This window comes from Carassius carassius, chromosome 33, assembly GCF_963082965.1.
Source record: "Carassius carassius chromosome 33, fCarCar2.1, whole genome shotgun sequence".
Taxonomy (NCBI): domain Eukaryota; kingdom Metazoa; phylum Chordata; class Actinopteri; order Cypriniformes; family Cyprinidae; genus Carassius; species Carassius carassius.
The window spans coordinates 11,515,563-11,537,424 of record NC_081787.1 but is presented as its reverse complement, the minus strand read 5'-3'; the positions used below and the strand labels follow the sequence as shown (position 1 = coordinate 11,537,424).

General features: G+C 37.7%; 2 protein-coding genes and 1 non-coding gene across 6 annotated transcripts in view; 2 read left to right on the top strand and 1 right to left on the bottom strand.

Annotated features, from left to right (window-relative positions):
• Positions 1-1,882: 1,882 nt before the first annotated feature.
• Positions 1,883-10,551, bottom strand: LOC132113725 (transcription initiation factor TFIID subunit 7-like). The gene is made up of 13 exons (XM_059521667.1): positions 10,307-10,551; positions 10,101-10,134; positions 9,752-9,828; positions 9,316-9,394; positions 9,040-9,173; positions 8,756-8,879; positions 8,572-8,630; positions 6,755-6,827; positions 4,744-4,854; positions 4,465-4,659; positions 3,556-3,668; positions 2,983-3,042; positions 1,883-2,181 (listed from the first exon to the last, which is right to left on the bottom strand). Exons 2-13 carry the CDS (start codon positions 10,117-10,119, stop codon positions 2,137-2,139), a joined length of 1,089 nt encoding a protein of 362 aa, XP_059377650.1. The 5' UTR covers positions 10,120-10,134; positions 10,307-10,551; the 3' UTR covers positions 1,883-2,136.
• Positions 10,552-10,780: 229 nt separating this feature from the next.
• Positions 10,781-10,852, top strand: trnae-uuc (transfer RNA glutamic acid (anticodon UUC)). Its single transcript has one exon. It is a non-coding gene; the product is annotated as a tRNA-Glu (tRNA).
• Positions 10,853-12,182: 1,330 nt separating this feature from the next.
• Positions 12,183-21,862, top strand: part of LOC132113737 (ETS-related transcription factor Elf-1-like) — a 39,034-nt gene continuing 29,354 nt past the window's right edge. Inside the window, exons 1-2 of one of the 4 annotated variants that reach the window (XM_059521699.1) lie at positions 21,065-21,081; positions 21,243-21,302. The gene's annotated coding sequence lies outside the window, so the exon portion shown is untranslated. Of the gene's footprint in view, positions 12,559-20,978; positions 21,303-21,862 lie in introns of those variants that run through there. The other 3 variants (XM_059521695.1, XM_059521700.1, XM_059521701.1) reach the window with 3 other exon arrangements.

The window sequence follows — 21,862 nt, the reverse complement described above, 5'->3', positions numbered from 1 at the left end:
CGCGTGCATGTATTTGCTTGTTTTTTTTGCTCTGTTGAAATACACTTGACACACTGAGATTAGTTCCATGATGAAGATTAGAGGCTGAGGTGTCCTCGTTAGCTCATCAAGCTCTGGAAAGCCTGTCGAATGGTAGTGTAACAAGGTTCCCATACCACACGTTTGTTTTTGCCCCTTTAAAAGGTCCTTTCCCTGAGCAGCCAGTCTTATCCCTTTTGACATGATACGATAAAGGCCTGTGTGCTGCGTATAAAAAAAATAAAAATCATCACAGACCAATCTTTAGTCTAATTTAACTTGCAGAATGAATTATTAATTTCCTTGGAGTTTTTGGGGAAAACAACAAATGCAAATGTTAATAGAAAAGGTAGGAAGCAACCAAAAGTGCATAATACATCAGACACAATCGCTTTCATTCTTATGTGAGAATTAATTAAGATCCAATTGAAGTGGATGCGATTAGAAAGGGAAAAAAACGTGGGAGGCACAACAGGAGGTTTAGTTTGATCTCAAACACTTACAATAGCATCACACCAAAACTCTGCCACCTCTCCAATCCTCATGGAGGTTATAACAGCACCTCCCACACCTCCATCTTGAACATCTTCACCACAAAAATGTCTGTGGGACGTTTATTTTTGTGACTGTCATCAATCACTGTTCTTTCAAAGTTGTCCAACGGAGTCTGAAAGTGGAACACCATTTTTGTGGGTAGGAAGGCAAAGTAAAAAAGACAATAAGAACAGAGTTATAAAATACATATTTTTAAGTATGCCATGCACATCTTGCTACTCTGTGCATGTTTATGTGTGTTGGGGAGAGAATTGCAGGGTTTTTAAGCAGGCCAGAATGTATCTTTCCTCGTGCCATCCTAATAGCTTCCTGTTCAAACTTAAATGTATACTCTTTTTTTTTTTTTTTTTAAAGCAAGTTGATATAGGCACCTTGATTGATTGGGAGCACACAGACTGAATACAGAGCACAGCTGGTAAATGGAGAGATTAATGCTGGCATTGTCATGTAAAATGTTTGTCGTCCTCTCCACGCTGAGGGCCATATGGCTGGACAAGTAGAGGGGAAAAAAAGTCACCTGGCACAAATACAGTGTTCCTTTGCCACTGTCCAAAATGATAGATTGCCAAACTTCTGTGCAATTATATGCACCAAATGTTTTGTCATATAATAAAACCTTTTAAATCATCAGCAGAATCAGGCTACAACCATTTATAATCAAAGCAAATGGTTAGACATGAACCCATCCTTACAAATGTCCAGTAAAAATTTTTAACCGGTCCCATATATGCACCTTACCTTAGTTGCCTTGTGAAAATGCGGCAATGGTCCTTGTCCTCCATGCAGAATCTTCTTCTTTTACTCCAGGATGGTCAAACAGATATGTCTCTTGCATTTTAAACTCTTAAGAAGAGTGTTTCTTTATTGAAACAGCCCTGATGTCCTGTAGCCTGTGAGCGCTGGTCCTTGGCAGTGTTAATTAGCAAGCTGAGGAAGGGAGACAAATCACACCCTGCAGCCCAATGCTGCCTGACTGCTTTCTGACAGATGGCTGGATTAGCAGGTTGAGGATAGCCACTTTAATCTGCCTTGGCTAATCCTTCAACCCCCCTGAATCTTCCGTATAATCCCCTGTAAGAAGTGAAGGGATGGGTGACCAGAAAGCAGAACTCCCGAACATGGAGACCATTGAGATCATTCAGGAAGCCAGTAGAGTTCAGTAATCCCAGAAAGAGTTTGCTAGTGTAATTCAGTGGGAACTACAGCAGACAGAATCATCTAGAAGTCTTTTAGTTAGTCAAACACCATAATAGGAGTAGTTTACTAATTTGCAGACTTACGGAGTAGAAGAAATATGCTGACAAAACTATTTCATACATGATTTTATTTAAACAAAAAATACTGCTGTTTACTAAATGTTGACAAAGTCACAAAAAGTACAAATACACAATCTTGCATTGAGAAGATACTTGTGTGACGAGCCATCGGTTGACAATTTTTTGAGCCTCACAACACAAATGGGGTATTCAAATTCAGCTAATACATGCAGTAAAGCCGGTGATGTGTTCAGTAGTCGCCTCTGGTTAGAGTCTTTGTATAGCAGTATCTTGGTAATTGTGAACATCACTTCTCGATCAGTGAGTCCAGCTGCTCTTGAAGGGAGGCCAGCTGTTGGAACAGAATAGCAGTGATGGATGGCTAGCAGTAGGGGTATAATTGAAGGCTAAGTGCAATATGTTCAACAACACCTCCAACGTTGTTACTTTTTTCCATTAAACCATTTGTCAGTGTAGGCGTAAACAAACACTGACAGCATATACTGACATTGGCCAAGGGATATGGTGAATCAGTAAAGCATGTATGTGTGTTTAGTTCTCAACAAGAGCAATGGGAATATGGGAAATTAAGTAATGGATTTGGCATCTTACATGCATTAAAGGGATTGATATAAACAAGATTCCAATTAAAAAGCTCTCAATCCTATTTGATTTGATTCCAATTCATCTGGGAATATTTTAAGTTATAATGTAAATTTTTTATACATATAAAATAGATTCTCTCTCAGCTACCGCTGTAAACTACACAGGGAGCAGATGGGTATTAACAGCTGGGTACATGTGATATGCTTATCTTTTTTTAATGATTCATTAAAAGGACAGATTCAAAAGAGTCATTTGTTTGTGAATTTAATTTGCTAATTGTGCTGCATGTTTCTGAATCACTAAAAAGAATCTGTTCAAGAACCATTTAGGAATCTAACTACACTGGTTGCACTGTATGTTTTTGATTTACTAAAAGGACCAGTTAATAAGAGTTTTTTGTTTGTGAAACAAAATACACTAGTCCCAATGGAATGGAGTAAAGTCTTAGTAGTTTAAATAATTAATATTTCAAACAATGATTAACTGGAAACATTTTTTTACCCAGTTGGAAATGTATGCAGACTTTTGTGTTCATATGCAAACTCACCTGTTCCATTTCTTGCTCTTCTTGATGAATCATACCATTCAAAAGACCCTGGAAACGATCCTGTAAAAAGGAGAGAGAGAGAGAGAGACTTTATCCAGTTGACAGTATGCTGTTTTGATGCTGGCCGTTTGTGAATGTCTTAACCGCTTGTACACATTTGTATTTGATTTGTGGCCCTGTGAAAGGATCTCAGACACGCATGACCTTTCCTTGTCCCCAGTGACTGTAATAACCGTGGACAAATTTAGCCAGCATAGTGCACACAGGCCAACCGAAGTGACAGTGTTAAACCACACGTCCAACCCCGTTCCACAGCGTTTACCTCCTCCCAATGGAGCGGCTGCCAGAGCAATGCATTTTATGCTTTTTTTGTGAGTTATGTAAAAGCAGCTAAAGGCAGAAATGTAATATTTATGCCTTAAACAGACAGCAAAAACGTGCCTTCTCAGGTTTATTCAAGGCCATTTTAAAGGGCTGTACTGCACAAAAACAGTGTCACCCAGGCTATGTGTTTGCATGATGTACCAGAGAAAGTGGCATGCTACATATTTAGTGCAGGTAAATGAAACTCACCCTCAGGGCTTGATTTTCCACCTCCATTATCAATTTTTCCTGTTGCTTCTTGCGGGCACGTGTTTCCTGAAGCTTGGCCTTCAAATTGTTGATCTGTAGCTGGTACTCCATTACTGCAGATCAAAAAGAGATTGTGAGCCCTACACATGAACCCTAGTTAACATGCCTAGTTTAGTCATGAGCCCTGATGTCACATTGAGCTCTCTTTTACCTTTGAGAGTATCATCAGGAATCTAATATTGGGGAATTTGGACATTGACCTACAATGTAAAATATATACTATTTATAATAAATGTTATCATGAGAATATAGCTTTTTTTTCAATTCCAATTAAGCTGCCTACCTAAACAGCATTTTTACGCATCACTGACACATTTTGAACGCGTCTATGAAGCAGTATTAATACGTTGCTTTTTTCTTCTTCTTAAATTACTTATTCTATTTAACAATTTTTTAAATGCCATTTTATTATAGGTGACTGGAATATAATTTTTTTGAAACACTCTGAACACTCTTGAAAAGACATCCAACTAAAAAAGGTAATTCTGCAACTAAACGAAACTCAAGGTGGCACAGATCTAAGCAGCATGGTTAATTTTTGCCAGTTAAGTGCCAATGTGACGTTGAATGCACCCTCCCAGTTGATAGATAGAGGGTTGAAGGATGATGCCAAGGTCAGGCATGTCTGTCACTCATTGGCATGGGTAAAAACACCACCAGACAACCGGTACACCCATCTGACCTAAATACCGCAGCAGGCTCATCATTCAAATGCTAATCTAGGTCGGCTGTTGTTTGTCTGCTGGTCTTCCCGCCTGTGATTCTGAATTACAGGTTTAAATTAGGCTTGAGCTGCTGTCCTGACAATGCACTGTAATTGATCAGACAACCAGTGTACCACCATCCTACCGATCTGACTGGTGCAGTTATTCTCGTCTCTGCCTCCATCGGTCTCATTCAGTTTCTCATGGAGCTGCCTGACCATGTCGTCTTCAGTGTCCATGATGTTAAGGTCTTCGTCCTCATGTCGTTCACCCTCCTCGTCCTCATCCTCGCTGCTGCTGCTGATGTCATTGAAGATCTCGCGTAGCTCGTCGTGTTGGACTAAATTAGAAGAAAAAACCAGAAGAACTTCAGACAGAGAAAGATTAAGCTATAAAAAGCAGTCAGACTTGTGAGATCATCCACCTGAAGAGCCGTGACCCTTGTGTCCCGAGGTTCCAGGCGAAGACTCCAAGTTGGACAGAGAAAAGCTATTGTCAGGTTCTTTGGTCTCATCCTCAGCAATCACCTCCCATCCTTACCACAGGGTCAAGGTTCATATATCAATAATCCCTTTATCTTTTCATCCTCTGAGATTTGGCAGCAGCCCATTTTGCTGTTTGTTATATCACTGTGCTGCTGAGCTCCACAAATGTACAGTCATGGACAAAAGTTTTGAGAATTACATAAATATTAGTTTTCAAAAAGTTTGCTGCTAAACTGCTTTTAGATCTTTGTTTCAGTTGTTTCTGTGATGTACTGAAATATAATTACAAGCACTTCATACGTTTCAAAGGCTTTTATTGACCATTACATGACATTTATGCAAAGAGTCAGTATTTGCAGTGATGGCCCTTCTTTTTCAGGACCTCTGCAATTCGACTGGGCATGCTCTCAATCAACTTCTGGGCCAAATCCTGACTGATAGCAACCCATTATTTCATAATCACTTCTTGGAGTTTGTCAGAATTAGTGGGTTTTTGTTTGTCCACCCACCTCTTGAGGATTGACCACAAGTTCTCAATGGGATTAAGATCTGGGGAGTTTCAAGGCCATGGACCCAAAATTTCAACATTCTGGTCCCCAAGCCACTTAGTTATCACTTTTGCCTTATGGCACGGTGCTCCATCGTGCTGGAAAATGCATTGTTCTTCACCAAACTGTTGTTGGATTGTTGGAAGAAGTTGCTGTTGGAGGGTGTTTTGGTACCATTCTTTATTCATGGCTGTGTTTTTGGGCAGAATTGTGAGTGAGCCCACTCCCTTGGATGAGAAGCAACCCCACACATGAATGGTGTCAGGATGCTTTACTGTTGGCATGACACAGGACTGATGGTAGCGCTCACCTTTTCTTCTCCGGACAAGCCTTTTTCCAGATGCCCCAAACAATCGGAAAGGGGCTTCATCGTAGAATATGACTTTGCCCCAGTCCTCAGCAGTCTATTCACTATACTTTCTGCAGAATATCAATCTGTCACTGATGTTTTTTTTTGGAGAGAAGTGGCTTCTTTGCTGCCCTTCTTGACACCAGGCCATCTTCCAAAAGTCTTCGCCTCACTGTGCGTGCAGATGCGCTCACACCTGCCTGATGCCATTCCTGAGCAAGCTCTGCACTGGTGGCACTCCGATCCCGCAGCTGAATCCTCTTTAGGAGACGATCCTGGCGCTTGCTGGACTTGGACGCCCTGAAGCCTTCTTTACAAGAATTGAACCTCTTTCCTTGAAGTTCTTGATGATCCTATAAATTGTTGATTTAGGTGCAATCTTAGTAGCCACAATATCCTTGCCTGTGAAGCCATTTTTATGCAACGCAATGATGGCTGCACGCGTTTCTTTGCAGGTCACCATGGTTAACAATGGAAGAACAATGATTTCAAGCATTACCCTCCTTTTAACATGTCAAGTCTGCCATTCTAACCCAATCAGCCTGACATAACGATCTCCAGCCTTGTGCTCGTCAACATTCTCACCTGAGTTAACAAGACGATTACTGAAATGATCTCAGCAGGTCCTTTAATGACAGCAATGAAATGCAGTGGAAAGGTTTTTTTGGGATTAAGTTAATTTTCATGGCAAAGAAGGACTATGCAATTCATCTGATCACTCTTCATAACATTCTGGCGTATATGCAAAATGCTATTATAAAAACTTAAGCAGCAACTTTTCCAATTTCCAATATTAATGTAATTCTCAAAACTTTTGGCCACGACTGTATACGTTACTCATGCCACTTTTTCCTGTAATGCTTAGCTTAACTGACTATTTCTTACCAAGCTGCTCCATTTAATTTGTGAGCAAGACTGCCACCTAGTGTAAAGACTGAGCGTGGCAGAAATGCTCAATCCTACATTAGTAATGACATTTGCATGTAGACTTGTTGTGTCACTGGGTTTGAGACAACATAACAGGGGAAAACAAAACCAGGAAATAAAGGATACGAACACTGACGGCTTCGGCATCTGTGCTTAAGAGCCTCTTCATCTCCTTTTCCACATCAGGAGACTCAATGTACTGCAGGATAAATCAGGTTAGAATTCAGCCCCAAGGAACACGTTCTCAAAAAATGCATGCACGCATTCAGAGGCACACATAGTACTAACAGTAGAGGCTGGCTGCATGCCAGAGAACACATTAGTGATTAAAAAAAGGAAGCAGAGTCAATAGCTAGCTGCAACGCAGCTGAGATTTATTCAAGAGTCAGAAAAAAAGAACCTGCCTCTAACTCGCCAGCTGTCACTTCAATCAAAGAGAGAGCCAGATTGCTTTCCTGCATACCTTGGTGGTAAATGCAGATGTAAGGCTTTATTTTTATGTAAATTGTAGCTTTTAGCATTTACTCATTTTCCTACAAGAGTAAACATTTTTTCCCCAAACATGGATGTAGTGGTGGGCAATATGGCAAAAATATCATATCACAATTTTCTTTCTGGAAAATCACACTTTTGATGTTGATTTTACTATTCTGCAAGTTTGTCTGAGTAGTACAGCCAAAATTATTTCTCTATTTTAAAAACGATGCAACAAAATATAAAATAAAAAAGAATCACACACAAAGTGCAAAGTGGGCAAAGATAAAAAAAAAAAGAAATCTTTGCCATTATTTTATCTTTGTTATTGAAAAAATAAGAACAAAGATACATGTAACAAGTACACATACGAATAAAACAAAAAGTGCTTTATTTTCCAGGTACAGTAGGTGTATTTAGCAGTAGCATTCAAGAAATTGAATGAACAAATAAAAAAAAACACTACATACAGTTCGCTGTATAAATCATCCATTAATTCTTATTAAAGCAACTGTATTAAAGTTCTTCCGTCAAGAGCAGTGAGTTACTTTACTGTGTTTTGTTGTTTTATTAACATTAAAGCAGTAGTACAACCAAAAATGAAAATTCTGTCATAATTTACTCACTCACAAGTTGTTTAAAACCTGAATGAGCTTCTTTCTTCTGTTGAACATAAAAGTTATTTTGAAGAATGTGGTTAACCAAATAGTTGCTGGTCCCCAGTCACATCCATAGTACTGTATTTAGTTTTTCCTACTATCCAAGTCAATGGGGACTAGAAACTGTTCGGTTACCCACATTCTTCAAAAAATCTTATTTTGTGTTCAGCACAATAAAGAAATTAACAAAATAAGAGTGAGTAAATAATGACAGAATGTTGTTTTTTCGAAAGGAACCATCCCTTTAATGATAAAAGGCAGCATGTTTAGTTCTGTCACTTTAAGACCCGCAAATATCTAATATACAGTCACATATCCATTTTTCTCTAAACTGTTTACTTTCACTTAAGAAATAACCAACTGTGTTTATGTGCAAACCTGTGTTTTTGACAGTATTAGATTAATCAGACTCGAAAGAACTTAGTCCAGTAATCAGGCGCTGTTTGATAGGCTTTTTAGTGTTCAAGTCAGAAAATTAAATGTTTAACTGGCAAGGCTTTAAAGAACATGCAAATAATGTACTTTTGTGCTTGCGAATAAGTGTAGTGTCCCGTGAGTGTAACTCTACCGCTGAGTTAACATTTGATGTGAAGGTATGTCACATTGTATATTGAGATGGAGGCGCCAGAACGGCAACTGACAGAACATGTGCTTATTATGATTATGATATTTCTTCAAAAGCAGATCGTAGAGACATTTTAATCGTCCACGTTCAAAAATCATATCGCACACCCCTATAGGGATGATAAAGAACTGTAGAATCATCAGACAAAAACAACAAAATGCATGAGGAAAACCAAATGAGGTTACCTTCTTCTTCGCTGTCTTCCTGAACCGCCTCTTCCTTGTGTTCTTCAGAGGAAGGGTAACTGGAAGGAGACAGATGTAATTTGATATAAAATGAATTTAATCTTTCTAGCACTGATAAGCTGTCTCAACACTGACTCCAAACCAATTACGGGGAAATTCCAGTACAGGAGTGGGAGGTACTTACTGCCATGGTTCCAAACAAATTTCTTGTCTTTGTCCTTGTCTTTCTTTTTGCTTTTGGGGTCTGTAGTGCCTGTGGGCTCCTCTAGAGGGGGATACAAGTCTCCATCCAGTGTGCATACCAGCATCTAAAACAGGAAGGTAGAATAACTAATAGTGTTATGAACTAATAGAACTAATAGTCTAAGAACTCAGAAGTCTTAAATTAAGAGCCACAGCTGCATCAACACACTTTGTGAAAGTGCGGGGTGAGAGTGTAAGAATCAAAAGCTTCTATTGAAATATTACCTGACAGATATCAGCAGTCTTATAGAAGGTCTTTTTGTCAACCGTTTTTAATGACTCCAGGATGCAGGGTAAATCTACTAATTTACACGCTAAAGGGACACGATCCACACGTACAATCCCATGGCGACCATCGGCTAGGAATATGGTAACAAATTCCATTGATAAGACATTGATAAGATTCAGAGGCTTTTTGAAATGAAATATACTGAATTAAATGGAAAGCAGTAATTTTGTTTATTATAGTTCATCTGAATTTCTCACTTGTACAATACTTACCATGCAACTCTATAGTAAGTCTGTCTTTCATGTTCATGCTGCTAGACTGGGCAATCCGTCTGACTGTGGAGGCATATTCCTAAATAAACAATCCAGAAATTATTTTAATATGCTGATTTGGTGCTCAAGAAACATATCTTATTATTATCAATATTGAAAACAGTTGAGCAACATTTGACTTGATTGGAATAAACAGTGTATATCGCTGACACTGTATTTGTATGTAATTATTTGTGGCTTGTGTAATAATATTATGTTACTAATCTTATAGCTCTTGAGTTACTCTCAAATGCATAATTCTGAGTACTATCAAACAATAATCTAAAGTGATTCATTATTTAAATGCAATGATGGAACTGATCAGGGAGTGTGTACATACAAATACCAGTTTGCCATAATATAGGGGAGTAAAATGAACAACAACAACAAAACTGACCTGAGGAAGCCGCAGAACAAACTGACTCTCCAGCTCATGAGGAGCATCTACTTTGCTTTTGGAGCCAACCTTTCCCACTGAAACAGAGAAAGGTATTAAAATACTACATATTAGTTCATATTTAATTTATTACACAAAGCACGAATGCGCACACACACAAAAATATGTGGTTGTATTAAATGTCAATGCCTGAACTATTGAATATACCAAGGTAGGCAATAAATGATTACCACGATCTTGAAACTTAGAATACCATGGTATGTAATGATTGACATAGCATCACTTGTTTAAAACATAGTGTTACGTTTTTTTTGTAGAATTCATAACAGATTAATTCTAGTAACCTTACCTTTCGTTTTTGAGGTCATATTTGGTTCCTAATTCTGCACACACAAAAAGAGAGACACTATGTTTGCATATAAAAACAAAAGACGTGGATGCTATAAGGTTGCTACACGCTTTAAAAAGGGGTTAACACATGTTAAGAATACATTTTAGAGTGATAAAATACTAAAAAGTACGCTACAACAAAAGCGTGTTAATAAAAATACTAACCTAAATCCGAGAAGCTAACAGGCTAACGTTTCACACAGTGGGTATCTGATATATAGTAGCGTCAGATGGGATAAATATTAAATGTTCGTTTCGTTAAAATAGCCAAGGGAAAAAAAACAGAAAAGTTATCATGAATTATACTACGTAATTATACAGATTTCGAGAGAAACAAAAACTGAACAAATAAGCGTTGTATCTCGGTGACCTGTCTCGCGGAAGCTCAGCGTATGTTAGCGCTTCACTGCCACCTGCTGTCCGTTGTGTAAAGCAGATACAAATCGAGACCTGCCTTTACTAGAACACCAAAGCTCAAGTCTATTAACACAGTTTCAGAGAATGTAGCGATCGGGCATTTTTCTCTGCGAACACTTATATGACCATAAGAAGAACAATAAGATACAAAAAACACCGAAAATTGTCATCATAACATAAACCTCATAAATGAATTACTAAAAAACGACCTAGTAAATATCGTCCCATATGGTCTAGCGGTTAGGATTCCTGGTTTTCACCCAGGCGGCCCGGGTTCGACTCCCGGTATGGGAAGTGTCCTTTTAAACTTCAAATGTGTGGCTTACGAGAAAATTTCTGCAAGATAATTAGAAGAAAACAAAATAACAATAATAAAGCATCTAACTGCTAGAATTAGGCGTTCAAGTATAATAATGTCTGATGCAACAGAAACCCAATTAACTGATGTTTTTTTATTTTATTTTTTTATATTATATTAAAATACAAATAAATAAGTCAATAATTTGATTAAAAATCTACATAACCAAGCTTTTATCACGTGGCACTGGTGTGATACGTATGTCCGTATCATTTATAGTGGGTCAAGATATCTCACCATTTTTATAGCAATGATAGTCTAAATGTGCCAATTTGACACTACAGGCTTATGGGAAATCTAATTAAGTCTATTACACTGTGTTAATAATAACAATGTCACTCTAAACACACATATACGATGAGTGTTATGAGCAGATAGGGTAAAGTTACGAATAAGGTCAGTAAACAGTGTTTCAAATACAAATGAGAAATTAAATTTAGACTTTTGCTGACATTGATGGGAAATTCGCGAAATAACACTTCTTACTAAATGTGTGACTCAATTGTGTAAAAAAACAAAGATATTCAAGGTTAAAAGGAAAGATGATGTGGTTGCTATATGTGCTTTTTTCTTTAGAAAGAAAGAAATAATTCACGACTTTGATTTGCCCTTTATTGTTCTGTCTCTTTTATTTCAACACGTCTCTAAAGGTTTAGTTCCTAAAATATGTTTTGTGTAGTTTATGGAAAAACTGTCCTTTTTTTAATCTGTGGAAATGTTGAAAATCAAAAGAGAAAATACTACCCCATGACAACTAAACACTAGGCCTACTACCATAGAATTCCCCAAACAGGCTATTCCGATAATGGGCGGCGCTGACGGTGCAATTAAGGGGTCATCTGAATTTGTTTTACATCACAAACTAACGTTCATTTCACGTATACGTTAATCATAACTTATCATAATCATAATTAAGAGGATGTTTCAATTTATTTAATATAACAACTTCACGCTCACTCACCAGCGGGACAAGGACACTATGCAGCAAACATGATATGATCGTCTAATAACAAAAGGCGCAAAATATGTTTTTCCGATAATATATGTGCAATGAGGGTTAAATTGTTTATGCACAACGCGCTGTGTTAAAAAAAGTGTTTTTAACTGGTAGAACAACTGAAGATGTCTCTCAAGTGCTATAGTCACATGAAAATGAGCCAAAACTGTAAACACTGCTCACATAAACAAGTCTTATGATTCGCTGAGTAGGTGCCGACGTCACTCATCTCCATCTAAAACCCTGAAAGACGCGTCACTTACTGACTACATGGGAGCGTTTAGTTTGACGCTTCGCTCGCTTTGCAGTGTGGACGCTGAACGCTGGACTAATCGCTTTCGAGGGAAATGTGAACGCAAGGAATTCCCCACGCAGTCAAAACAGTATAACCTTATGTTAGGCAAGAGAAAGCGGCGAGGCTCGATTAGATCTTTAAAAACAAGGAGCTTTTAGAAGATTCTGTCTTTGCAAAAAGAGGATAAAGTTACTTCAGTTAAACAGGACTGGATCGGCAGGGAGGATTCAGATGATGACATATTCCTCAGGAATTGTTTCATTTAAATGACATAACAGGGTGTGCATCACTTACAACACGCTAACATTTAAACCTTTAAACCTGTAAAATGATGGCACGTTAAGATGAAGGTGAGTGTTTAAGTTTGTAATATCTCTTTAACTTGTTCTTGTCATTGAAAATGCTATTACTTAAGATGTTATAGTTATTTCTCATTGCATATTGGTGAATTTCAGATTTCTAGGATGGGTTTTTAGAAGTTTTCCTTTGTGTGTCACTGGTTATATGTACAGTGTAGGCCTATTGAATGTGCAGGCACTGTTTATTTCATTCAGGTATAAGGTGAGCCACTTGGATTTGCTGACATTCCACAAATCCAACATTTGTTGTCATCATTCTGATCTCATATGACTATTCTGATCTGAATAGCCCCCAGGATAGCTTTGACCCTCAGCTCTGTTGTGTCCCTCTCTCATAACTGTGTACTGAGTTGTTCCAGCGCATAGCATGACTGCAGGCATGTGACTATAATGACTGATTCAGTGTGAGAATCTCTTGTTTCAGGCAGACATTGTGGGTCAAGACAGTAAGGGCTTCATATGAGTGTGAAAACAGTTATCCAGTCCTCAGTGCCGGCCGGGGCTTGTGGTGCATCAGTGTTTTCATCCAGACCAGCACTTATTTGTGGATGTTTATCTTTAAAACAGTTTTTTTCACTGCTTGTGACCAAGGATCAGAAATGAGCCAATACTTGGGCAAAAAACACAACAAAACAAGTAATACAGTTAAAGTGACTTGAGTTCCAAGGCAAATGTCCTATTTCAGACTTTGCCTCTTTGCAATTAGTGTCTAATTTCATATTGTAACAGAGTATCTAATCCATCTGCTGCTGCATGTAAACTCATTTCATGTTGTTTTTATTTGTTTTCTTTTTTTGTGTGGTCTGATGTCTCACCCATTGTCTAACTGTCTAAATGTTTGCCAGATGTTTACATTTTAGGGGATACAAAACTCCCCTGTGAGACATGGATATTGAAGTATATGTTTGGCTGCAGTGTTCTCAGCATTCTGGCCATTGGGAGGTGTTGGAGTCAGGGAGTGTACTTGTGTTCTCCTGCTTTGGGAGGTTGTGATATTAGTTAGCTCGTTTCATCCAAAACTGTTATCAGCTGGTTCTGATACCCCCTCCCATAACAACAGCCCCCCTTCCAGACCTCGCACACTCCAGATGCCTTTAGATAGCTGGAAATTCCAGTCTTCTGAGCCTAATTATCCTCAATGAGAGGCTCTAAATATTCCCCGTTCCTCTTTCAGAAATACAGTCCTTGGTACTCCTCCTTTTCTTGTTATGACTTTGTGTCTCAGAACTTATGCCTAGTGACCCTGTTGTGCCTTTGAACTGGATTGCCAGAAGGCACAAAGGAGCTCTCAGATGCTCTCTTAGCAGATGAGGCACGTGGCTTGAGATATCCCGTAATGACAATGAAAGGCATGTGGATAGTCTCTGTCTAAAGGAACATCCCCATGTGTTTGCTCTAGAATATGTGGGCCTGATGGTGATTCCCATGTGAATATGAAGCCAAGTCAAGGAAACCCTAGGGCAGATTGGCCAAGTTCATTCCACTCTGCTCCTGACTTTTATGTCTTGGCCTGATGGTGTATAGAAAATCGCATGCGATATGACTTAATGGGCTGGCTATTGATTTGTCTCCACATTTGAAGACATCAGTCTTTATACACTCGGTATCCAGGAACTGCATCACCGGGCAATCATCAGCTGAGAGCTTGCTGCAATATGAGCCGCCTCCTTGCAAACAGACTACAAGCATCAGCAAAGATATCTGGAGTGTTCTAGGACAGTGTGCATAATATGACGCCTCGTTTTTCTGTGTTTAAGCCTTCAGCATTCATTGTCATATGGCTCACAGCATGTATGGCATGGATTGAGTAATTGTCTGTTGGGTAATTCCTCAGAACGTCAGCATAAATCTTTTTAAATATGGCTTTCAGTCGTAGAATGCTGACAAGAACAAACCAGATGATATGCCTCTGTCATATAATGGATGGGCAAACGTTAAGTCATTAGGCTTCCACAAGGTGGTGGTGTTCTTATATTAAGCTCAACAATAAGGATGGCCTTGGACCATTTCATATAGCTCTCTTTGGGCCTTTAGGGCCAGTGCGACCCTGCCACTGAAATTGATTCATTGATCCTGGACATTCATTTTTAATCCTTCCTTTTAAAGGTTTGGATTTCTGGGATGTATTTTCTATAGTTGTTGCAAATTCTGCTGGTTTGTCATCAAGATAATGTTATTAAGCTTGCTAACATACACAGTTCGTAAGCAACAACAGTTAAGATATGTTGTAAATGGCGAAAAAAAAGATATTGAGGTCATTGGTAAAAAAAAAATGAAATGAATCGTCTAGTTTACACATTTTTGGAATATGCTGCTTGTTGGATTTTTTTTCTTTGTGATAAGTGGACATGTTAGCAAACTTTTAATGAAATACATAAACCCCTTATAAAACCCATTTAATAAAACAAAATATAAATATCTCTAGCAAGTATATACAAAATAAGAACCAATCATGCCGAATAAATAGAAAAACATTATTGTTGAACCTTGATTTGATGCATTATATAATGTACTGTAGACACAAAACAGGCTTTTCATATTAGTCATTAGTTTCACTGTTTGTAATATTACAAACTAAAGCAGTGCTATGATTACTCTTAAGTTGTTCACTTTGTTATGTCATAAGTTATGTCATAATTGCATTTTATTGTAAAAATAAAATTAACTGCTACATATATGGGAAGGTGCACAATATTAGTTTAATAGAATATTAATTCAGTTCTGAAAGTTAGGGACCTTTTGCATTGTTCCTCATATAAATTACTGTTAAGAAATAGTTCTCTTAGTAAAGTAAGAGAGAGAGACGGGTGATTCTCACACATCCCACCTATTGTGTTTCCAGACTAGTAATTTTACGCATTTCCTCACTGCACAACCTTGTAATTCAGAAAGTAATATTGTCCTCTGTTTGCGTTCACATTAGATTAATATTTAGGTTAGTGTAATGTTATGCTGCTGTTACCCTGCTGTTCAGATGGCAGTCAAATATCTTTGAATCTTAATAAATAAGGCATTATAGAGATACAAGGCCGACTGCCTCTGTTTTGACTGCAGAAAGACAAATATGGAAAGTTTGGGTATTTTTAAGCAGGCACATCTTGCTGAGAGCTGATGTTCATAAGAGGTGGAAGGCTTGCTCCTTAACTTCTAATATAGTTAGAGACCGTTTTATGTGGTGGCTTTAAATTTGATTTTACATTTAGGTTTTCAGGTCCCAAAACTTAGTGTTTCAGTAGACCTCAAATGGCATTTTTTAATATTTGTTTTTTATTAAAAGTCAACGTGTGAAGAAAAAAAAGTATATGGAATGTTGAATAAATGTGTTTAAAATTTAGATGGTCCATTAAAGAGGCAGATGTGACTTTTTATCATCCAGCTGATTTAGACTTGAATGTAAAAACTGTACCACGGCACATTAAATGAGAGTATGTTAGTACTGTACATAATCGGCAGTAAAATGTTCATTTAGCGGATGTGTCGCTAGACAGGGATAAAATAAAGCAAATACTCTGCCTGTTTACTTATTTATTTTGTTTATATTTGTAAAGGCAATTGCAGAACAGTTGGTCTCTCCTCCCTCAGGCATGGATTTAAATAATTTAAATAGACTGAGACATTAGGTATTCATCTGGCATAATGCTTTCCAGTGTCTGTTCTTCAGAGAGAAAACATACCATTCAACCATTTAAGCTCTAAAACAGACCCCACAACCATCAATAGCAGCTCCGCTTCTGTTGTATTTCACTATGATGTGAGTGAAAGGCACTGGCAGTTTCACGGTCTGAGATAAAGAACAAGTTAGATTGATAAAAAATTGGGATTTATTTTAAAGAGTGCCAAGCAGCTCAGTGCATTTATATTCTGTTTTTCTCCACTACTCTGCTCAATACTCTCCATCCACAGATGCGTGATTTGAACTGTCTGGAATGTTGGCCTTGCTCTTTGTCTAATGTTTAATTGGTTGATTGTCTGTTGAACCCAAAAAGAAATATTTGGAATAAACTTGCTCCCCGTTGTAGCTTTTAAATGTATTTGGTTTATTTGGACTTACGACATTCTTCAAAATTTCTTGTGTTCCTAAGATGAAAGAGAGTTACATTCATGGCCAGAATTATTGACACCTAATTGGTAAATATGAAAAAATGAACCTGTTTTTCCACAAAAACCTAACCTTTGATTGAAGTAAAAAATAAAAAAATAAAAAAAACTGAAAAAGGGGGACATTTCTAATATAAATTAAAGATTTCTCAAATAGTCACAATTATTGACACAACTAGAAATTATTACAAGTTAAATATCTCTAGTTTATTCCCATTCATATTTACTGTACATTTTATAGCACACCAGAGTGACTACAAACATGAATTTGTCCAGCCATGGTTTCCTGTTTCACAGGAATATAAATATTAAGGAACACAAAGGTCAAATTCCCTTCTTTGTTCATATTTACCAAGGGTGTCAATAGTTCTGGCCACGACTGTAGGTTTCTGAACAACTTGAATAAATGTGAGTAAATCGTCCCCTTGGAATTATAAGGTTCTATCTGACATTTTTTGTCAAAATTGAGTTATTCCCATATTGTTGTTCTGTGACAACTTATTTACATTGTGATAGATTTTTTTTATGTTGTATAAATTATGGGATTTTTATTTAAAAAACAATAAGGTTCTATCTACACAGACGAATGGAATGCAAAAACTTTGAAGCTCAATATCCCAAAACTACCCGGAATGCAGATAGAACCTTATAATTCCAAGGGGATGAAATGATGACAGAATTTTAATTGTAAATTTAATCAACCAGTTCTAACTGTTCAGAATTATCAGCTGTACTGTTTTTATGACAGTTAAGATTGTCTTGCTTAATTCCACCTATTATGTTGTGTTATTACCTAACCAGTAGTTAGAAATGTACAAAATTACAGCAAAATCAAATCTTAACTCTGTGGAGCTGAGGGTTCATATATTAAATTTGTAATGGAAGTCTAAAAATTTTTTCTTTTCAGTAGGAGTGTCTTTTTTTACCTGTTAGAGACGTGGACACTGTATCACATAATGTGGGTCATGGAAGGAATGACTCAGCACCTTTTCCTTTGAAACTCCCCAAACCCAGTTCACATGCACTCATTTCTTACTGAGGTCAGGAATGTCGTATCTGTTCATAATCCCACATCTCTTGTCATTCTTAGCTGATGGGATTTCTCAAGGTTGACCAGATGTAATCTTTTGGTCCACATTCGTATTTACAAAAGCTGTTATGTTGGAATCCTGTGGATTGTGGCGCGGCATTCAATTAACCTTTACTTTGTCAGTGTGTTGAAGCATGTAATGAACTGAATTCTGGTCACCAAGGACTTTAGAAGGTCATGTTTGTGGTGAAAATTGTTGGTAAAGCTAATTTAAACCCAGTAAAACCTTGTTTTTCATGCACATAGAGGCATGTTTATGTCCATTTAAAGCCAGATGAACACCAGATTTGTGCATCTTTCTCATATATTGACTTCATGGTCCTTCTGTCTGGATTTAATTAGAATGCTTCACTGCCTTTTTCTCTTGCCCCTTGGTCCTTTGAGGACAGCCCTTAACTGGGATTCTGTGGAGGGAGGGCTTTTCTTTGTTCACAAAGCCTCTTGAAGCAGTCAGCACCTGACCTCAGTTTCTCACAAACAACACGACCAACCCTGAGAAGTGCTTTGTCTTTGTCGATTATCTCAAGGCTATATGCCTATTTTTGGATCTGTTCTAATATGCCATTGTTTTCCATCTCACAGTGATGTAAGTCATATTATAAATGGCACCGTGAAGTTCTGTTGTATTACTGATAATAAGACATTTACAAGTTTCTTAATGATCCCACTAAAAATTGTAAAGATTTAATATCAGGACAGAACATATCAGTTGGTTAGAGTAAATTGAATGAGTGCACATTAGCATTCATGAGAGCTTTCAAGCCACAGTTATATTTTTATGTTATATGTATTTTTATTCTATTATTGGTGGTGGTGTTGGCGCAGTGGATAAGACGCATGCCTTTGGTGTGAGAGACCCAGGTTCGAATGCAATGTGTCCCTGAGCAAGACACTTAACCCCTAGTTGTTCCAGAGGCGTGTGACCTCTGACATATATAGCAATTGTAAGTCGCTTTGGATAAAAGCGTCAGCTAAATGAATAAATGTAAATGTCAGCAATTCATTTGAAGTAAATTTATAGGAGGCGGCAAAAAAAAAGATCTACTCCGGATATGGGCAAAAACAAAGTGTGCCATCTACATTTTAAAACAGACACAGCAGAAAATGAGGCCTTCTTGTGGCTCGACGTTTTTTTTTAAGCTTAGACTCAGTCATGCAGCGCTATTTGGCTGGTTTTATTTTTAGGCTGTATAGGAAAGGTGTGTCTTTGAACTTTGTGAGCAAAGACATGTGATCGGGGTCTGGTTGCTGTGAGGGCAACTGAATTCTCTCAACTCTCTCTGAAGAGGAAAACTGTTTTTCTTCATTCATTTCTTTTGCTTTTTACTTATGTAGTTTGAATTGCATTCCTCACACTGCATAATGACCTGTTGATCTATTATTTCATACATACAAGCAAAACAGACAATTTAAATGTGTTTTAACAAACAATTTTACTGTTATTATGATTATAATTTTACTATGCAATGCATTATGTATTTGTTCTCTTCCTTTTCTAAGGAAACACTGATATTCTATGCAAATCCCGTTTCTTTGTGCATTTATTTCAGTGATGTGGAGCCTGTTGGACTTGTTTTAATGTGCCCTGCTTGATGTCACAGACAGTTTCTATATCATTGCTTCATGTCATACGTGTTGTTGGTATAGAGGGGCAGGTGCGTGCTACGTGTTTACACACTTTCCATGATGTTCTCAGCTCTAAATTGAACATAATACCCAGCACTCCATCTAATGGTGTATATTTTTCTCCCTTTTCTTAACTTTTCTTGTAATCCTGTAAAGGATGGTGTGTATGCAATATATAAATACATAAACTATGGCTTCATATTTTTATGCAAGTTGAGAATACACCCACTAGACTAAAGGTTGCCCAAGAGGCCTGGCTGCTTTTTTTACTCCCCCAGCAGTTCACTGGTACAGTTAAGGTTTTCTCAGAAAGAGGCAGGTAGTTGCTGGCAAGCCCCAACGTAACTGAAGTTGTAGTTGGCAAAGTATCAATTAAGTGACTGTTTTTGTCTGTTTAGAGTGCATTCACTGTCTCATTTATTTGTCTGAATGGTGCGTTGACAAAACTGCATTTCAGCGCTTTTCACTTAGCTACGAAATGCCACAGACCCTGGCTTCCTGTTTGTCAGCTGGATTGTCTCAGATAAAATTGCTTGACAAGGGTTATGGCTACATGTGCTCAAAGATAGGGTGAAGAAACCTAATGGGAGATTGACGTTTATTTGGTATCTTGGTCTCTTCAATAAGGGTGTTTGGCACATAGGATTCACTCTCATGTTGTCCCAATCCTATGAGACTTTCTTTCTTCTGTGGAACGTAAAAGATATTTAGAAAAATGTATTGCTGTTTATTTGTGCAATTCATCATGGTTTTGGAACCCATTGAGTTTCATTGTATGCTCAAAAACACTTCTTCAGGTCTTCAAAAAAGTTTTTTTTTTTTTTTTGGTTAATACAGGTTTGGAACAACATAAGGGTGAGTAAACTATGACAGCATTTTCATTTTAGGGTGACCTAACACTTTAATGCTTAAATATTGGAATACTGCAGCAGAATAAAGCAGCAGAGTCACACGCTGTACTTTCCCTTTGGTTGTAAGAACGTGGTGATGTAGAAATCAGTGGTAGGGCCTCTGATGAATTGGAAGTGTTTCTTGTCGTTGTTCTTTTCAACAGTGCAACCAGATGGGGCGGCTCTTCCAGTTTTATAACGCATGGCCTTTTTCATGCCTCATATCAAACATAAAGCCTGCTTTAAGGGGTGTCAAATAGCCTCTAGGGCCACTCCCATTTCACCTTCTGAAATAAAAGCTCTGGCACCACTCAAAACAAGAACTACAGAGAGATCTAGTCAGTTGATATTAATTTAGCTTTTCTCTCCTTAAAATAGCATTTCATGTTGGTAAAATCCCCCAAGCTTGCGTTACTCTTGCCACGTCTACGTCAAGTTGATGAAAACCTTTACTCTCTTACCCAGTCTTGTGTTTCCCGTCTCACATAGCTCAAGGTGTAGTCTGATTGTTACTTTGTCCAGGTTTCCCCTCCCCCGCTGCGCTCGCTAGCCAATCGAACAGCTTGGGCTCACCTGAATGTGTTTGCATATTAGCTCGGCCCTTGCAGCTGATTGGTCCCATGCTGAAGTTCTGTTTTACAGCCTGTCTGTCAGTGGTTACTTGGGGGATGAGTCACAGTGAGAGAGATTTGCTTTGCAGTACTTCTCTTTTTTTTTAAAGATTACAAGCCGCTGCCATTGCCCTCCCATAGTCTGTTCTCATTTTCACTCTAGCTACTACTAAAGTAAGTGGGAGAGGCAGAGGGGCAGGTCAGTGTTCAACACCTTGAACATGCCATTTGATTCGCTTTAGACACACCCTTGGATTATCTTTTTTTTTTTTTTTTTTTTTTTTTTTACTCCCGTCAACAATTTATCTCTCTCCATTTTTTTTTTCAAGTTTATTTCTTTTTATCTGTCATTTTCCCAAGATTTTGATATGTTTTCCACCGTAACCATGGAGTTTGACAGGAAACCCCTGAACCTTTAAGGTTAGTGACCATTTTGTATCTTTTTGATGTAATAGTATTCACTTCTAGGTCTGCTAGCATCAAGTATCTGTTGTCTGCATTCTTCACTTTGTAAGCATTTTTTGTTGTTTATTACATATATACCCGTATATGCAATATAGATTGTGTTGATTATGAAGTTACATTGTTTGATTTTTATTTTTAGGTCAACATTTAAACACCGTATTTATATACAGCCTTCATTACAATACAGCTGAACAATTAAATATCTGTGCATTTGGTTTATATTTAATCACCTATTGGTCGCATGATTGACAGTTATATAATAAATTGCTGCAGATGTGTGCAAAAACAGATTTAGTGCCATTTTCCCTACATGAAAGACCATTTTGCAATAATTCAAATCTAACAAAATGTATTTATTATATTATGTGTGGTATTTAAAGTTTATGGTCACATGTTTTGCATAGTATCATTGACTTATATGGGTACCGAGAATGAGGTAGGCAATCATGTTTTGTAAGTCTATTGACCAAGCCCATACGACGGTTAGAGTGGGTTGCAGTGTCAAATTAATATTT